Source organism: Cryptomeria japonica, chromosome 3, assembly GCF_030272615.1.
Source record: "Cryptomeria japonica chromosome 3, Sugi_1.0, whole genome shotgun sequence".
Taxonomy (NCBI): domain Eukaryota; kingdom Viridiplantae; phylum Streptophyta; class Pinopsida; order Cupressales; family Cupressaceae; genus Cryptomeria; species Cryptomeria japonica.
In genome coordinates this window covers 34,435,174-34,456,084 of record NC_081407.1, presented here as the reverse complement: position 1 = coordinate 34,456,084, position 20,911 = coordinate 34,435,174, and the positions used below count along the sequence as shown (strand labels likewise).

Sequence of the window (20,911 nt, the reverse complement as noted above, 5' to 3'; positions counted from 1 at the left end):
TAGAGGGGCAATTTCACCCAATAAATCATTTCTTCATACAAAATGCCATATGACATATGGAAATGGGGCGCCCAGTTGCGAGGACTCCAAAAATCAATACCCAGAATGATATAAAATTCTCCCAAAGTGATATAAGCAAAAACATTTTTCCCTTTGTCTCTGAAAATGGTATGACCAGCACTAAGAATTACTCAAAACACACCAAACTGAAAGGAAAACCAGCTAGGCTGGATCTTGCACCACCAAAACCAGAGCAACTGTAGAGAGTTTTTGTTCTCAACAATCTTCAGAAGAACTCTCCAGAGTCATTCCAACAACATTTTGTATGTGTGCACAAGCAAAATGAATGAATGACAGCCCAAACTCTAATTTATAAAGTTGAAGGGAAAAATTAGGGCAACACAAATATCAAATATAATATTTCCCTTCAAAAGACACTCAATAAACTTTTCAAATCACTTTATGTCTACCCCTTGCCTAGCATCCCCTTTTGAGGCAACTTTATAAAAACATTTATCACTTAAGCTATAAAATAAAGGACACTTTTGGCCACTTAAGTGAAAATTACAAAATATTATTCTCATCACCTTACAAACTTCACCAAGGCACTAAAATTGAGAACACTTTACACGGAAGCAAAGAGCGAACTAAAATTGAGATCAAGTGCCCAAAATAGCACTTACTAAACTAAGCATATGCCAAAAATTGCATGCTCAATCTTTCCACATAACTCTAAATCCCCTAACCAACCCCGAAAAGCCTATGGGAACCTACGTATAGGCTGACAAGAAGCATATTGACTAGGAGCAAAAAGGGGACATTACAAAATAAGTTTACTCGTTCTTTGTATCCAAACACAAAAATTGAAAAAAATGAATGAATATGAACCCACATAGATTCCTTATATGCCCTATCCTAAACAAAATCAGATACTTAGTAGCATAGATCCTTTGGCTCAAATCAAGGGTACATGGGGACACATCCCTGTGGCTTTTTACCCAAAAAATTTAACTCTTACCAGCCATACCATTATTCCCAGATTTGACTTGCTTTCATTGTATAAGTTGTTTCCCATCATATTTATGCACATTTAGATAATTGCAACTTGTTTTGAAAGGCTAATTTGTACAGTTACAGGTTGTCTTCAGATTTGTGAGTTCCATTGTTGACTGCAGAAGGTGTCTTCAGACATAATTTTTTGTGAAAACACAACCTTTCACACCTTTCCCTAGTCACTCTTGATCCGGTATACTCCTTTGCACTATGATTTGCATGAAATTTCTAAGTATAAGGAGGTGTTGATTTCATGAGGGTTTCATACCCTAATCTTGTCACATTTTGTATTTAAATTGTTAAGATCTACCTAGAATGTGGACTATTTTCCTGACTTCATACCCTAATTAGCCTAAAATCATTAAGAAGTCAGGAATTCTATTAAGAATATTAGATTTTTTCCTAAGCTCTAACTTCAAGCTTCGTACAGGTGCGATGTCGAAGTCCGGATTTAGAGAAAGAAGAGAACAACAAAAGATACTGGAGACTAGATTCTATCCAGAATCCAAGATGTCATCCAGATGGAAGGAGATTACGGATACAAACATGCATTTTCTGAGCCTAAACCTGATGCGACAGTGGATGTTCGGAGTCGGAAATCAAATTCCTTCCCCAATGTATGTAAACATTATGAAGAGTGGTATTTTTCAAGCCGCTAGATTCCCACAATCCATACAATGCAGTGAGCTTATCCTAGAGTGTGCACGATGTTATGATCCTCACTCGCAAATGATCAAGACTCCTAAGGGCATTGTCATTGCCTACCTTGCTAAGGATGCGATTGCTGAGGTGTTTGGAATTCCATGCGGAGCAGATATGAAGAATGCAACTAAGGATGAATATGAAGAGTGGTACACAAAGAAGATGGATGCGTGTAAGAATATAATAAACAAAGAGTGGATGATCGAGCCTAGGCTTCATCATTCCAAGGCTCCCAAGACACTCATGTGCGAAAACTTCAAAGAGGAATATAGTGATTTAGTATTCCTACTCAATAGAGTGATGGTGACGCCGCAGGGTGCAATATTCGATGGATGGATGTTCTACTTCATCCAGGATTGTCTTAGAGGGACATTGATAAATTGGTCTAGAATCATAAGTGACAATCTGGACTTTGAGCTGAGGAATGTAGAGCGGTCCAAGTCTTTCACCATGACTTCCTACATGGCATACCTGCTTGCACGGTTTGTTTCATACAGAGGATTGATATGCAGAGGTGAAGTCGGGTATGGGCAAGGACAATTCAGGAGTCATGAATGCTATCCCCAGCTGAACATATATAGAATTGAAGACTATAAGATAGTGAATGACATATTCACAATGTACATCACACGGATGCTGCAAGGCGGAATCCACAGAAGATTGTCCAAGGAGGCAACAGAGCTAATAGAGAAATATGGATCGTGGTATGTTCAGTTTTCCACTTTCACATACCTTAGGATTCATGGGTTTCAATCCGAACCCTACAGGCTTCCTAGGTATCCGTCCGACAGAATGATCTTGTTGGAAGTGGTGAGACAGCTTCTAGAGTTTGATTCCATTCAAAGAGAGAAGCACAGGACAGGCATGACATTCCCTATTTCAGTTGGGAAGACGTTGGAGGTTTGTCAGTCTGCCTTAGCCGCCAACACTGCAAGTGAGGAGCTTGCATTCTATCGATTTGCAACCTTCAAGAAAAGAGAAAGATTTGATCCAGATAAGAAAGTTGGAAGGATCAGAGGATAGAAGTTCATCCACAAGGTAGACATAGCAGATTATTGGGCCAACCTGATGGACGAGCAGGCAGTGAAGAGACGAATGTGGTCCACAATGTCAGTAGATTTCATGAAGAAGTGTGGATTTTTCCTCATTCCTGATCAGGTGTTAGATGACAGGGATCATACGCATCCACAGTATCAAAATGAAATGAAGAAGGCAATCTTATTGCCTAATTGGTCAGAATCAGAAGAGATTGATTTGAATGTATTGATGAGAGAGGTCTTGAGTTTCTCCCGTACATGGGTAGATATTCAGATGAATAAGTTAGTTGATATGGGTGTTTCCTTCACTTATGAAAAGATGAAGCCGAAAGAATCTACTTCCGAAGATGATCAAAGGACTATCAGTGATGTCAGAATTCATGCAGATGAAGAGTGTCAAGCTCCCAAGAGAAGGAAAAACACGCCAGGAGGAGTCAAGGCCAGAGGGAAGAAGATTGAGCAGGTCAAGAAGAAGAAACAAAAGACTATCATTCCTTCACCACCTCTCAATGTCTCATCAATTAAGGAAATTGAAATAACAAAACAGAATAAGGAAACCCAGCAATGTTCCAACACAGTTATACGACCAAAGAATATTCAAGAGTTACATGCCACAGCGACATCTGCTCCACCAAATGAGAATGATGATCAGTCGGGATCCCCTACTGTCCTTTTGGAGGTTAGTTTGGGAAATGAGATATATGATTTGACCAAGAGTAATCCTGATGGTGATGATGATGTTATCTCGACATTGAGAGGACTTGATCGAGATTTGTGTCTCGATGATGGTATGGAGATGGCCGCTATTCCTGATTGGCTGATAAAAAGTATGGAAAAGAGTAAGAGGATGATAGAGGTACAGCCTATTGATAACATTGATGAATACCTAGCTAGGAGCAATAAGGGGAAAGAACCCAAGAGAGCTGAGTTTTGTCGCACATAGCTAGAGATGAGACAGGAATGCGGATTGTATAGGTGGTTGTTCCTATTGGAGGTGTGACATCAAACATTGCTACTCCTATGGATTTCCAGATTACTTCAGTTGCCCTTGGTCGTACTACAAGAGAGCAAGAGTTTCAGGAGGTTGGTGATAACCTTAAGGCAATCATTGCAAGGTTAGATAGAGAAATTGAAGAGAAGGAGAAGTAGAGAGAAGAGAATATCAGACTTAGAGAGTATATTGCGGGGATAAGGCATGAGAATCCCACCCTTATTTCCTCTATTGTGGTTGATTATGGACTACATTCACACTATGAGGCAATCAGAGATACACTCTCGGAGGTGGAGAGGTGGATTGAGAGTGCAAGAAAACAGGCAGATGATTTCCTTACTCAGTTTGTCCAGGCATATGATAGGACAATAGGGCTCATGTTTAGAATCCAGTATTTGGAGGGAGTTTGGGAAGAAATTCAGCCTATTCAGGAGAAGACTATTCCACGCCTCAAAGCTTTGAAGAGGATTCCTAAGTCCACGTTGATCAGCGAAAACATTGTGCACAGTGGAGACAGATACGATTTCCATGGCTGGTATTGTCCATTGGCTGTGAAGAAATCAACTTATGAGAACGCCCAGTAGAGTTGTACAGAGATGGAAGGATTGATTCAGGACATTCAAATGAAGATCCTTTCCTCAATTGAGGAGTTATTGGGTGTTGATGTTAGTGATGCTAGTGGTTTACACTTAGCCGAATTAAGAGACAAGATGAAACTTATGTATTTTTGTCAGTTGGACTCTTTGAAGAAGAGTTGGATAGATGATTTGATCTCTTTGTTGATTCATGTTCATAGTTTGCAGAAGCTCATGCCAAATTGGGAGAACACTTTGGATGCTTGCTCGAATTCACTGAACGTGATTGATTTGCAACAAGATACCTTACCTAGCATTTCCATGGAGTTAGATTTTGTATTGGCTAGATTCTTGGAGTATGCTAGGAGAGAAAGAGATGTGGGGAGGAATCTTCTTCCCTATTTGATGACTAGGTATCTTTTTATTGGGCCATATGTTGGTGGCACCATTTTTTATGTAAACCCTAATTAGGGCAATTCTAGGGTTTTGTTGGCATGATCTTGGCCGTTGATCTTGAATCAATCTTGGCCATCCATTTTTGTAAGAGACTATATATACCTCCTTGTCTCTCATTTGTAAGAGAGAGTTTTTGTAGAATAGTTGGTATATGCTGCAACTATTTGAATCTAAATCATTGTTCAATTGTTGGTGATTTTGCTCTTCAAATGTTGTCTTTGCATTCATGGTTCTCAATTCCTCCAAGTTAGATTAGAATTTTAGATTAAAATTTATTTTCATGTTTATTAGATTGAGTGAAAGATTTGTTGAATATATTTGTGTGCAATCTTTAATCCATACCACTAGCCTCTTACCGCTGGTAAGTGTGCCTTGTGTGGTCGACTGAAAATTTGAGTAAGCTTAACTTCAACTATTATGCGTCCCTTGACAAGCATCAACTTGGATGGTGTCAACGTTTCATGGTGATAGTCTGAAAATCCTTGAGTATACCTTAGATGATTACACTAAGCTTGTGTCAATACCTGTTTGTGAGACCCAGCCTAGTTTGATTCCACTAAACTTGTTCATCATTTCCTACATTCCTAGGCCTTTTCTTGAACCCTATTCCTTTTGCCCTTTTTTTAGTAAGAATTAAGTCCAGAACTACATTGCTAAATCTTGAGCTGTCAGTATACCTATTCCGCATATTTCATGATCAAAGAAGATAATCCTAACATTTGTGTAAGTCCCCAAGTGAACACAGCAATTCACATCAACCATTGAGTTACCCACTCGTCAAGACCTGACATGTAGAAACCTTGGAATCATTTTAGTTGATCTTACCCTTAGCATTTGAGGTGATTTTGTTCAAGAGAGGGTAAATTACTTTGGTATTTTATTCTGAAATGTTATGTGCATAAAACACACATCAACACAACCTTAGGCACATTTCGGAACTAGAGAAGAAATTTTGGAAATTTGTTCCTTAAGGAAGGAATTTTTGTACTTTTTGAGTTCATCTTGTCCCGAGGAGGCTTTTCCATCAATTTGCCACATTTCCTATTTTTTAGGAATTTTCCTGAAATGTAGGACCCAAGTCCATGAAAGAAAGAATTCTCTCATGATTCCAAATATGCAAAAAAATTGAAATTTGAATGAGTTTTGGTGTCTAAAAATGGATTTTTCTAAAAATTCCCCGAGGGGATTTCCTGCTTCTCCATTCCATTCTTGACCTTCAAATTCCCCTTTGCCTTGGAAAATTTTCAACCTTGGGCATGGAATCCACTAAGTGGAGAAATTTCATCATTTTCATGCCTCTGTCATTTTAACATTTTCTCCTTGACTTGGGCACTATTTTCCTCTTGTGGTGGAATTTTGATTCTTCTTGGCTTTCCACGACCCCTCTCCTTTAGTGCCCTAACTCATCCTTGGGTGGAATTTTCAACTGGGCAAGGAATTTCACTTTTTTTTCACATTTTCCATGCCATGGGTATTTTGGCGCCCTATTCTATCCTCGAGCATTATTTGGACATAGGCAAGGAATTCACACATTTTTTGACTTTCCATGAGCACTCCATTTTAGTGCCCTACTCTCTCCCTGGGCACTGTTTTGCTCTGGGAAGGGATTTCTTCATTTTTCATTAATTCCATGATGACCCCATTTAGCGCCCACCAGACTGACTTAGGTGTGGAATTCATTGAGTGATGGATTTTCACAATTTCAACTCTAACGAGGGAATTTCCAGACAATCAATTTTGGTCATTTCCAGATTTGGATGACGTGTGGATTTTGAAGTGGTTTTCCAGACTTTGTGATTTTCAAGCTTTCCATTCCTGGAGTAAATGTCCATACAGCCATTTTTGGGTCAATTTAGCCTGCTTTTCCATTTCTCCGAATTTAGAAATGATCGTGCATGTCTAGTCTTCGGTGTTTGCCTGCAAGATCTACCACAAATAATCTTTCCAAAAATAGAAACTTTTTCAAAATGTTAGCGTTAGAGCAAAACAGGAAGCAAGGACACTTTCTAAAAATAGAAACTTACTTAAAATAGTAAGTTTGATTTTCAATGAAATGAAGACAATCCGGGAGGCAGTGAAATCCCTAAAGAATAGGATCAGAAAACACTCAAATTTCACATGTCAGATCCTTAGAGGGTCCTAACTCCATTGCAACTTTCAGTTTTCAAAGACCCTAAAAGGAAACCCCTAAAATCTAGGACTGGAGGGAAAAACCCTAAAACTGACAAAATGAGCCCTAGACTTGGCCAAAATTGCTTAAACGAAAAGCAAGATTGATTAAACTGTCCCCACTCACTTGCAAACTCGAAGAGACCGACGAGATTGCCACAAGAAGACCCAAAAACAAAAACCAAAAAGACCAAGAGGGCCTAAAAAGTAGGGGGGTCCCCTTTTGGAATGGGGCGATATGTGAAAACGTCACAACAGAACTCATTCCATCTCAGCCACTTGAGGATGCAAACCCTCTTGGAAAGATCAGTTTTGGGGTGAAAGATTCCTCCCTCACTGATAGCGGGAGAAATCGCCCAGATTCCTCACATTGGATTCAATGTTTGAGATTTGGAAATTTTGTGAAGTCTTATATTGAAAAAAAATTTGCTGTGCAGCAAAGATTTCATCTTATTTTGTTAAATGTTTTCATGAGAGATGATTGCAATCTTATTATGAAATTAAAAAAAAAGAGCCATGCTTATTTGCTGGTGATTATTGCTGATGGTTTTGGTGGATATTAAAAGGCAAAAGAAGTTTCTTATATTCAAGATTGATTTTATATGATTTATTATGATTTACTTTGCCCCCAAGGTGTGTCATTGCTTCCTGTCTTAGCAAGAGTATTAAATTTAAGATTATCAGTTTTAGAAGAGATGAATAACTAAAATAACACCTTGGGCAAATTAATTATTTCTACGTTTGAGAATTTTTTTCATCAAAGATTATTGCATGAAGCTTTGTGAAGGTCGAGGACATTAATATTACATATGAAATTGTAGGTTTGAAGAAGGCATTGGAATCACTTGGTTGTTCAGCCACTCGTATCCTGTGACAAATCATGGCAACTATTCTTCTTCCATCATCATGGCATGACTGTTGCTATCTCCTATTTGTAAAGTTATTTCAATTTCAATTAAAGAACAAGTTATGAACTATGAATGCTATATATGGATATGAGGAATTATGTCAATGTCTAATAATTCTGATTTTTATCTGCAGGTCTGAAGGAGAGAGATCATTTAATATTTTCTATGTCTACTCCAAATGAATTCAATTGGCATATATATCATTTAGGCAACCGGTCAATTGGTGTATTGACCGGTCATGCCTTTTAGGCATGACCGATCAATGCACCCATTGATCGGTGCCTTTACAATTATACCATTAACACAATGCTGATTATCGGTTCAAAAACCCCCGATAGCATATTGTAATATCATAATATAATGACTGATCAATATAATGAATCAGTTCATATAAACACCGATGATTCAAAGTGCACGATGTATATAATCCAACCGGTGCATTTGTTAACCAATGTTAATGCCAAATGAAGCGGTGTATTCATTAAACCCAATAACAAATATGCCCGATAACAGATGTGAATCGGTGCCAATGTTTATGCACCCGATAGCAAGTATGTATCGGCGAATTTAACCCGATAACTTATAGCATTTAATATGCTATCGGGTTAATACCCCGATAGCATATTAATGCCAATTAACAATTGACATTAATATGCTATCGGGTTGTTAGCCCGATAGCATAATGATAAGCAATGTTTGTACAATCCGATAATCATATGCAATATAAATCAGACATGAAGCATGTAGATAAATAACAGAACAAGGAAGGTTAGGAAGATCTTATCTTGCATAAGCTACCATGCATTAACACTATTGCTGGGTGTGGAGCTATTTGATTTCAATTTCTGAGTCAACATGATATTACTTTACTTCAAAGGATCACATCTGTAGATGGACAGGCATGTAAAAGTTGAAGGGAGTTCAATATCTTTGAGTCAAACAATGTTGTGGCTCTCTATTATTCTATTAAGTTCCTTCATATGCTGAGGTCTCAAGTAAAGTGCGGTTGCATGATAGCTGATTAGCTTTTATTTGGTGGATGGCATACTCAATACTTTGCTAAATCGTAGAAGACAAAAAAGTTGAGCGCTGAGTCATTCTGACTAATTTATATATGTGCTAGATAACACTGAGAATTCCTTGTGTTGGTTGTTTGACTTCTTTCTGACTGCAGTAGCATCGTATCTTCTGCAACATGTGGACACCATTTTGGGGTAGTGATTTCATTCATGTCTGAAGCAACTTCTTAATTGTTCAAGCATTTGATATTTATATTTGATTTAAAGACCAATTTGGTAGGCTGTGGTTTCCATTTGTAGCATGAAACCTTCAGAATTTATATTTGGCATTTGAGAAGAAGATTAATCATTGGATTATGGTTGTCTGACTAAGTTGTGAGATTAGAAGAAGGCAATAATTCCTAACATTTCTTTCCACCAATCCTAGTGCAGTATGAAGAGGACAATTGGAGGTGGGAGCGCTGTATGTGATCACTGTCCTCAAGACAAATAGTAATGTGGTTATTATTTATTATCACATTCTATCCAAGTGAGGCTTTGTTGGTTGCCCCTTAAGTCCATTGGGAGATCAAAATGTTTCTTGTCATTGTGTAAAGGTTAAGAGAGCTAAGTAGAACAGTTTGTTGGAAACTTGATCTTTGTGGTATAGATTCTTCAATTGAAAGTATCTAGCTGTTGGGTGCGCATTGTGTTAAGACTTGTGAAATCTTTAAGCTTTTAAGTTTGATTTATATTTAATAAACCCTAAAACCTTAAACCCTTTAAATCCTTTGGGCTCTACACTATAATTTTCAATTGACCGTTTGTCCCCGGTCACCAGTTGCATTAGTTAAAACTTAAGTCCTCCTATTCGTCAATGTGACCGGCCCCCAATGGCTTAGGAAATGTTTATTCCCTGATCAGTTTAATTCCTTCCTTAATTCCTATGACTTCATGGCTTGTGGCCCCTTAGCAGCCCCTTTTCTTGAGCTGATGAATTTTTTTCACGTGCCTTATTATGTCTTTTGAGTTGTGGGCTCCTCGCGTTTTAGTCAGTATTTCACTGGAGCCTTATTATTCACCAGAGCTTTGTTTTGGTTCCAATGGCCCGGCAAGATCAAAGAGGTGGCCGATGATTCAGCATTTTATTGTTCTCGCTGAAGCTTTGTCTTTCATTGGAGCCTCTCCAAAGTTCCAACGACCCTACAAGATCTAAGATGAAGCCCAAAGGTGGGATGAGTTTGCAATTTATGTAAATCGCTAGGTCTTTATTGTTCATGGGACCTTTTTCTTTGTTCTTGACAATATAAAGGAATGTTTGACATGGATAGCGACATAATTTCAATTTTAGGGAAAGCCTTTCCTAAGCTCCAGTGGTCTGTTGATGGGAGAAGTAATTTAAGATTGATGGTGGGCCTGTATCCTCTCAGCATTTTGTTGAAACTTTAGTTACGCTAGAGCTCCTTCTAAGCTCCAGCAGAATGCAAAGCAGAATAGTGGTCTTGAGTGGCAATGAGTTGGTAGAAGGTCTTGTTTTCGCTAGAAATTGTGTTCTAGCCTGACCACAGGCTTCAAGCAAACCAGCAAAGAGGAATAGTGGTCTTGTGTGGCAATGAGTTGGTCAAAGGTCTTGCTTTTGCTAGAACCTATGTCCTCCCTCGAATGATTTTCGACGCAGCTTATGCTTTCACAAGAACATCTTAGAAGCTCCAGTGACTTGGCAAAATGGGTATGTGGTAGGCTATAGAAATGTCAAAAGTTGTTCATTCTCTTCGCCCAAAAAGATTTAAACCTGACCGATAACCATTGATCTTTTAGATCAACAGCCAGGGTTCAAACATGACAAAATATTCTAAGCATTTCTTTAAAAACAAAAAATTAAAAAAAGTTGATAAAATTACAAGACTCACTTTTGATAGATATTTGATAGATACATCTTCCCCATGCAACTCTTTCTCTCCTCTAGGTGTAATTCTTTCCCTTATGTAGGCTTCCCCCCTTGAGAAAGATCAAGTTTCAAAGATTAACAATAGCAGCTTGGAGAGAAAAAAATATGTTTTGTTCACTTCTATTTATGAAATGGGACGGGAGAAGTGAGCAGCCCTCACTTTAGAGTGAAACTAGTTTATAGTGGCACTTTTTATTTTTATTTTTAAATGTTAAAACAAAGTGTTTTTTCAGCATTTTTTATTGAGTCGGCCCATGGGTCTGCCTATCTTCACCCAAGTCTTACCTAAGCACCCTAGGTACCCTATGGTTCTGGTTGTGAACAGTGCTCAAGGTGGCTAGATGAACCCCAAGCTTCCTTGACGCAGCCCCATAAAAGTACCAGGGTGGTACTCTGCAACATAACCTAGAGCCACATATGGTTGGCTTAAACCTCTCCTATAGGACTCAACGTAGAAGTTTTATATATTGACTTATTGGTAAACCCAAGGAATGAAATTAATCTTATCCATCAAATGTTGAAATCTTAAATTGGAGACGAAGTTTATATTAATAATAAATGACAGTCAGATATAGAAAGTTGGTTGCAGTCTTAAATAAGTTGTCAAGGCTTCTGTTGGGAGGATGCCTATAAAGATAAAGGAATGCATGTATATGAAATGCATTAGGTGTTTCATAATACTCCCTAGGAATGCATGTGTATGATATTCATTTGGTGTTGTTAATACTCCCTACTAATCCACAGAAAAAATGGGTGTCTCTTGCTGCTATTCTGTAACACATTATCCATGGGAGACTCAGTATAAAGAGCTTACAAAATTTCCTTACAAGACTGTTGAAACCTACCCTTATGCTCTAGAGTAACTTACACTTTGTCTAAAAAAATGCATTTTTTAATAAATTTAAATGGAATCTGCAACATACCCACATGCACGCATGTGCATGCACAGATGGACATTACTGGATGCATAGGAAACAAAGATAATGACAAGCATACATGATAACATGTTTGTGTATGAACTGCATCCAACCAACCATTTCAGTAATCCCACTAAACTAAAACTGATGAGTCACATAAGAGACTTGTATATATAAAATCTAGAGAAAGAATGCTAAAGAAAAAAACCTGGCCTTCCAGAGAATCCTTCATATATTGAAAAATTTGTTCAGTTGGAAGACAATCAATTCCAACCCAATGAGCAATCTCCAATGCAACATTACAGATACCAGTATTTAATGCAACAAATTGTTCTTGAACCTGGTTGACAATGAAATACATTAACATTTTTTAAGACAATTGCCTTCTCCTAAAATTATTTATAGATAAACTGAACGGCCATAACAAAACTCAAACAAAAACGGTACCAATATTTTCTTTTAACAAATTAAGAATCACAAACTTGTGTTGAATCTGTATTCCAAATTCAGGAAATTTGAAGTGTACATTTGAGGCATCTGTCACCTATGCCCCTTAGGGAGAAAACCTCTTGAATTCAACTACCAATAGTTTTTAGCAAAATCATTTATAGCCCTCTTTTTCACAAAAACATTTGAAAAATGAAAAACAAACACACTAGCCCTGTTAAATACATGGTTACTTGGCCCGTAGAAGCATATGCCATAAACTAAATAAAATATCAAATAAGGCACATAATGCGTCTAAGGCATATACAAAAATTTATCTATTACAAGATACTTAGCCACTTCAATGCAATATCTACAAGGAATAAGAAAACAAGAATGCAGGGAGCAGTCAACATATAATTTCTCATTGGCAAATAAAGGAGATCCAAGGGATGCAAAGGTAAGCGGGTTCATTAGAAACTTGATGAGAAAACTCACTTTTAAGTCTTCCCTGGCAGTACCTATTACGACAAATAATGTTTAGAAAAGTAATAGCCATATTCAGAATAGTAATTGTGTTACAAATGAAAGCATAGTAGAAATACAATATTAAGAGATCTTAAAGATGGTATTCTCTAATTTTATAACTAAGGCAAAGTATTATAATGTTATATTCCAACATCTTTTTTCTCTATAATGTTATATTCCAACATCTTTTTTCTCAATTCAAAGAAATTGGACCCACTCGGAATTGGTGAACTTTGCTGATAACATGCATTTAGCCAACAGCGTGCTTATCCTATCCACTTATTTAGAAAGTATTGTTTGAAGTATAACTGTAGAAACAAATAAAAGAATAAAAATAGCAATGGCACAACTAGCTATGTATGAAAATAAAAGCTATGAATCACATATAACAATGATGTTCCAATATCAAAACAAGTGAACATAAATGAATTTGTGATAATTTTCAAAGGTCACACCATTGGTAATGCATTTTCAGAACTGTTATACCCCTACAATTGTTTTTGTACTGAAGTCCTTTTCACATGATTTAACTAGTTTTCTTGTCAATTTGACCTGGAAGCTATTAAATGACATTGTTATTCTTTTGTTGCTTTTGCACATCATAGGTGAAATCCATATCCTAGAAGTTATTGATTGTTCTGTTAAATCAGAAAACAAGTGTCAAGTTGAGAAGTCAAGATTCAAACCAGAAAAAATAGTCAAAGACATGGAAAATTGTCAAGAATCTAGAAATGGCAGAATGACCCATAGGGCATGCTTTGCAAAGTATGAAATTGACTAATTCTCAAAAAGTGGTTATAATCCCTGTTGGTTAACAGATTTGTCTTTTCAAAATAACAAACAAATGACTCTTTTCGCCCAGATAAAAAGACAAATTGCTAACAAACAATTGGAGAGATCGCCATTGCCTAGACGATCTTCCTCGGAGTTTTGGAGGCACAGCTCCCTCTTATGATGTAATTAAGATTTTGGGGGTATGCTTTTAACCAGAAAGTAAAAAAGGGAAACTAACATCTACACACAGCTATGCTGCAGATGTGATTGCAGACTTGTTATCAAAATGGAAACAGAGATAAGTGACACAAAGTTCACCCACTCGTCACCCTCAACAGATGATTAGGAAAATAACAGCAACTCCCTTTAGATTATATGAATATTCAAGATTCAAAGTTCATAAAATAAACACACCCGTGATCTGATGTAACAGATGAAATTACCCAAGAATGATTGCAATTGACATAGGAAAAATAGCAATTGAAAAGAAATACAAATGAACACAAAGTTTCTGAAAGTTTCCTTTATTTCCTGGACAAAATCAGAGAGTTCAAAGGCTCTCCACTCTTGTGCAAAAGATCACGTTTCAAAAGAAATATACTGATATCTCCCCTCCTTCGAAACTCAAAAATGCCCTCTTCCTCACCGATTCTCACTCTTGCATCAAAGTACAATGGGGGTTTGAAAAAAAGGTCCTCTCTCTTTGTTATCTGATTGCATATATAAAAGAAATTCCTTAATCTGCTCTTTCAGTTTCCATCCCCCTTTTTTTCAGCTTTCCCTAGAGAGTCTTCAGTTTCTTGTAACTGATTCCTTATAATTTGGGAGTATAAAGCTTGGATAAATAACAAAGAAGAGCTCCCATAAGTTTCATGTTTAATTCATTAAAATAAATTGGAACATAATGAGCATAGTTCTCATAATAAATAAAGTACTCCGGCCTTTTATTTTGTTGTATAAGTATCTACAAGCTTGAGCAAATTATGCCATGAAATTCTGGTTCTTTAACAAGTGCATCACCAAATGTCTTTGTAAGAAACTAAAACATTTTGAGTTGTATCCACAGCATAGTTACAAAATGATGACAATAATGCCCACAAAGAGTGACCACAGGCTTGTCTGTTTCGATAAGCAACTAGACGACCCCTTTGTTTCCAGCAGTATGGACTTCTCATGTAGTTAAGCATATCCTATTTGTTGGAATTGGTCCTGACTTGCGCACGACAGTCTGCACCTGGATTCCACTTACCCCCTGATTGATTATGTTATCATCTATACAGTTCTGAATAAGAGATCAAAAAACCTCTGGAGTAGCAAATTTTGCTTCTTCAGGTTGAATTGCCAAAACCTATTGTAAGAAATTATTGACGCAATTGCATCAGCAATTTGAAATGTGCCCAAATACAAATCATGTCCTGTAATGTTCCCTAAATAATTGAGTTACGAAAAGTAAACTTGAAACAATATTATTTATTTTATATTAATATCTCAGCTGTAGATTAATATAAATAATTAATATTATTAATGCTTTGTTGAATAAAGTGTTAAACACCGTGATTACTCCTAACTATTGAAGTAGTTTCCTACGAGAAATTATAAACCAACTTATTTTGCGAATAAAAGGATGGCATTGCAGGGAACGGATATGTTGAATAAAATATGATTTGCCTTTAGTGTAAAATGCACAGTGGATTGATACAGATACCTTTCGCCAGTTAATCACTGGCCTATTGGGTCGGAGCAACAGAAGAAGTTTGGAATGAGTCTTGTCTAAGTCGCGGGCGTGTGTAGATCCCAAACCGCGTGAATACTACAAGCTATCGGGGCGTATTCTTCCTCCCGTGCACCACCGGTTGCTAAGTGAAATCCGCGTATTCTACTCTCCGTGCCTGTAACCCGCAAAGGTGTTTAGCAGCCGTGTTTTCTACTCTTCGTGCCCCGCAAACTGTGAGGTGTTTAGCAAGGTCGTGACGCCGTGTAAGAAGGACGGGATTTCGTGGAAGGAGATGAAAACGCCATCAGAGCTGACACGAAACGTAATGGTTTTGCAATCCTAGGTTACCAAGATGGAAGTAACGTTCCGATCACATGCTCACCTTACAGTGCAGTGGTATTGATTATGCTGCGGAATTGATGCGGAAGAACTGTTGGTGGTTTCCAGTAGTTGTCATCGGTGAATGAATGGTCTATCGTGGTTTAATGAAGACTATCGACAAATATTTTGCAGTATGAAGAACAGCAGCATTCACTGCGTATTCATCAGGTGCACCAAAAGAAATTCTTAACTCATTTTTTGATGGAATGTTTCATCAATTGTTATCAACTGCATTGAATAATAGATGGTTCAATTTCCTGTTCGCAAATATTGTGTTAATCAGCAATTGAGACTTTGTGTAATAAGACAATAAACTGTTTAAAGTATTCCAATTATCCACCTGCTGAGTTGAACTTTATGCGTCTGTGTATTCTGCACTTAAGTCTTTCTGCAAACCAATCATAGTTCAGGAATTTTACATGTCCCCATCATGCAAGCTTCTCACGAAATCATGCTTTTCACTACAAATGAAAAAGATGCAGCTCATCTCTACCATTTTCACTACTATCTTCACCTATGTTCCTCACAATTAGAATTCTTAAGGCTTCGAATCCACCTCTGATAACAATGTCATCAATACCATTGTGCTTCTCATATGAAATAAAGCAGAAAATAACCCCCGTGCACATAATTTTTAACTCGATATGAAACATAAGCCTTCATGTACAATGGTGAAGGCGTATCTCTAACTGGTCAAAGGATAAGTATTTTTTGTATGCAGCCAACCAGTTCATAGCTTGACAACCTGGAAATTATCAACTTCTTCATTCCCCTCATTCTTGTTCTCTTCTACTATTTTGGGTGCTATATTCATTATTTCATGGAAAAGTCCTTCGGAAGCCAACTTCTTCATACTAACTTCTAAGTTTCCATCCCTAAGTTGCGTTGTACAATTAATCGCTTGCACTAGATACAAAGGTTCATCTAAAACAACAAATGGAAAGGAAGCCAAAACTTTTGTATAATAAACAAGGAAAAGAAGTGATGGAATCCACAAACTCCCATGATCAAACTCATGCGAAATTGAAGAAACGAACTTGTTTCTCAAAACACAGCTCCTCCTAATAAGATTGTAGATTTGTGATGTTCCTCCTTTCACACTTGCAGCTGTACTTTCATGTTTGAATGTGTTTCTTCAAGCACACTTGCCTGAGATTTTCTAAAGCCTTTTCACCAAATCTACTTCCTGTGGACGAAAAGTTGTTAACTCAAATAGGCACTCAATGGCTGGTTCTGTAATGTCCCTTCCTTAGACAATCCAGTTGTCAGCATGGGTTAGCCTCTAATCAGGGTTCCCGTGGCCTAATGTGGTAGATAGGGAGCCCATTCGGGGGTTTAGTGACCTTTTGAGGAGTATTGGAGACGTTTTGGACGTTTTGGGGCAGTTTCCTAATTTTAGGAGGGTTCCTATTTTTTAGGAGACTGCCAATTAATTGTTTGATAACCAAAGGGCCGAGGAGCATACCAGAGTGGCTTAGGAGTGTTTATCATCAATTTGAGAAAGTCTTTAATTTTTAGGAGCATCCCTACTTTTTAGGAGGAAATACCAGTTGCACTACCACATTCAATCAACATCCTTGAACAGGTGACAGCATTCAATTTTCAGTTTGGAGTCCAAGTGATAGATTTATGAATAAATTTGGATTAAATAAATTATTGTCTAAAGTTTGATTTAAATAAAATTGAAGTAATTAAATTAAGTCACTTTATATTATAATAAATTATAATAAAGGGGCCCCCCTTTTGCCATGATGCCTAGGAGACATGAGTTAAGTTGTTTTTTAAAAACAACTTAATTCTTTTAATAAAGGGAGTCTAAGGGGGTCGTACATCTTGAGGAGACATAAGGGAATGAAATAAAGTTTAATGAATTATATTTAAATAAAGTCTTGCAACCCTAAAATCAAATTAGGGTGTGGAGTTGTTAAAAAAACATGAAGAGGCTTCATTCATTCATTTTTACAATCAGCTTTTTGGTAATCATGCTCTGCAACTCATTTCAGCAGCATAGCAGCTTTGAGGAATGAAAACTCCTTGAAGACAGGTGGATTTGGATGATACCCCAATTCACAAAATGGAGGGATTCATTCAGAATTCCTAATTGTGCTTCAATTCGGACTTGTTTCAGCAGATTCAGAGAATTATTTGTAGATTGGAGAGGGTTTGGAGACTTTAGAAGGCAGCCATACCTTCATTTGCAGCAGCTGTACAACTTCGAGAGGCAGCCATACCATTTGCAGCCCCCTAGATTGCTACACTTGTTCGATTCAGCCTATTGAGGGTTTAGATTTCATGGAATTCTGATCAGCAGCACTACACATCAGTATATCAATAAATTCAGCAGGCAAGAGGAGTATCGTTCATTTATTAATTTTGCTAGTAGATGGAATAATAAGGGAACCAGGCATGGAATTCAGTAGATTTCCAGGAATTGTTTTTGCTAATTGTTGTTGGGTCAAATAAAGCTGATTGGAGCCACTTCCAGCATTTGGGTGTTCTTAGATTGTATTCTACTTCAGTTTCTTTAATAAAACACATTCCAGACAATTCTATTGTTCTGGTGAAATAGATTTCTTAATTCTGAAATTATCATTTTGCTGCTCCAAATTTCAAAATTCTGAGTTTATTATCAGTCAATTATATTTCAGAATTTTAAGTTGAAAAGTATTGTTGGATTGTAATTCTTGCATGATCAAACCTCCATACAGCTATTGGTATCAAAACCAAGCAGAAACCAAAAAAAAAACTTTCTTAAACCACCAATCATCAAGCAACCAGCAACATAAAAATCGGTAAATTTTCAGAAAATCTTGGCTGGGCATCTTTCAGGTTCACCTTGCTTGAGCCCACTTTATGCTTTCCCAATCGTTTGGATGTGTTCAACCCAAAGCACCAACCATGTCAGCCCCGTTGAAAGCACAACAAGATATAATCCACGATCCTCATTTAAGAACAAAGAGAGCAGAGCAATGTTGTCCTGCCCTTTCCTAGATATATGGCGAAGCTTTGTTGTAGCAGTGTATATGACGGTGAGAGCATGCTGACGGTGGTCGCAAAATACGTTGGTGGATTGTATTTGCTTGAAAGTTTCTAAAGCCCGTCCAATAAATCTGCCATCATTTCAACATGGTCGGCTGTTGTATTGGTTCTTAGAACCACATCGAGTGCCGATGTGGTTCTAAGAACAATGTTGTGACCCAAACCCAATATAAAAAAAATTAAAACCTTTTCAACGAATCTGCTTTAATGCAATTTGAAAGGCACATCGAGTCCAAAAATAGCTTATGAATCTAAGCAAACATTGACACCTCCTTTGTGCTTTTTGAAGAGCTACACATAACTTATTTCACTTTGTTAGATGCCTGACACTCCCTTCATCACTAGAACGAACTAAAAATAGTACAAACATCTGAAGTTGGAATCAGATATAGTTTGTTACCTTCCAGAAAGTAGTCAACAAAATTTACACCCTTCATATAGGCATTAAGTGTAAAATTTGGTTTAGTAAGTTGCGACTCCACATCTTTATAGTGCAACCCATTGAGGTACTTGTCACAAAAGTATTTTAGATCAGTTATTTGCATGGCTCTAAGGGTGACATGAAAAATGTCAACAGTACTCATAAATGTATTTGTGCACTTGGGGTTTGCAGCACATGATGTAAATGACCTTCAAAAATTTGTGTATATTGACAATCCCAAAGCTCAGCATGTTCATACTTCACATTAGAATCAAGAAGTAATGATGTCAGTGAGGTTTAGAGTCTTCTTCTGATGGGACTAGAAAAGGCATTTATAATGACTTAATAGGATATGGCAGCTAGAGAAGTTTTAATTTGGCTAGGTTGGAATATGGGCCAGCAATCCCAAAAGTACACACTTTAAATGAGTTTGCCATAGTTTAGTGCCATCAGTTGCACAATTGAGGTGTTTTCACCAAAAGGACAGTGAAACAAAAGTTAAAAATAAGCTAGTCCTAAGAATCGAGTCTCTCTCTGAAAAAGTGTGCTTTTCTAGTTAGAGCTAAAAAGTTACACGGCAAAGGAGTCAAAAGAGTGAACTTTTTCTTATCTAACCATATCAAAAGAGTGAACTAGTAACCAATCAAGATTTTGAAATTAGATAGTTACGAGTTACAAATAAAATTTAAATATAAATAAAATAGTAAACTTAAAAGCAAGATATAAGATATTTTTTTATATAACTAAGAACTTGCTTGCAATAAAATTTTGATGGTAAGAGGTTGTAGGTGCAAGTATGATTCTCCATGGAAGTACCACCAACTATGAGCATCAGCCCTATACTTGTTCCAAAGAGCTTCAAGACCACAATCATTTGTGCTTGCAAAACACATGAATTCAACGCTCATTGCAGGCCATATGTCACAGTGAAAGAGTCTGTGAAGTGTTGCCTTATACCATTGAGCAACTTCAAGATCTCTATATGGGGCAACTCTTGTGCCAATAAGGAGCTATTGACCATAATACTTGGGACTCAATGCAAGGGCAAGGAGATGTAATGGAGTGGTCATTTTGTTCCATCTCTCCACCATGATTTGATGTAGATCTTTGAAGAATGTTTATTCGAGATCTTGCTCTTTTTCATTTATAATGACTTTTATCTTCTCAATCAATGAGTTGATGCCAACATATACCTCACCCAAAGAAGGCCCATCCATGTCAATATAACCAATCATGCTCAATATAGGCTCAATGAAACTCAAGAGGTACGTAGCACGATCCCACCAAGTGTCATCTAGTATAGTTCTCCTAATGTTTGTTGCCCTTGTAGTGCTAGATTACCTCCATATGCTCCAATTAGGGTTGATTACCATGCTAAATAGTGCCTCATGAACCTTCACAAGTCATCTCAATACATGTGTTGGAGGAAAAACAGGTCTCAACAACCTATTTCAAAATTAAAACTAATTTTAAAGGGTTTTTAAAGTAAAACGTATTTATTATTTAACTTACCTTCAATAGCTCCAACCTTGAGAATTGTCTAAACATGCCCTGTTACATATGGTGATAGGCGATGAAAATTTGGAACTCCTCAACATTAGCATACACTTATTTGATCCATTCAACTTTGTTGCCAATTTTTTGCAGCATTAGTTTGAGCGAGTGGACAGCACAAGGTGTCCAAAAAATGTGTGAATAGCTCTCCTCAACCAATAACCCAACAGCACTATATTTTTTGGCTCTATCTGTTACAACTTGAACGACATTTTGAGGGCCAATTTCGTCAATGGCTTGGAAAAGAATGTTAGCAATAAATGGACCGTCCTTCACCTGCCCTTCACAATCCATTGTTCTCAAAAACATTGCCCATTTAG

General features: G+C 37.2%; 1 protein-coding gene across 7 annotated transcripts in view; it reads right to left on the bottom strand.

Annotated features, from left to right (window-relative positions):
* LOC131046734 (uncharacterized) overlaps positions 1 to 20,911 on the bottom strand; it is a 267,983-nt gene that overhangs the window by 129,695 nt on the left and 117,377 nt on the right. For all 7 annotated transcript variants that reach the window (XM_057980518.2, XM_057980525.2, XM_057980524.2 and 4 more), the window contains one exon: positions 11,963 to 12,094. In XM_057980518.2, the coding sequence (XP_057836501.2) occupies positions 11,963 to 12,094 (132 nt within the window). The remainder of the gene's footprint in view (positions 1 to 11,962; positions 12,095 to 20,911) is intronic.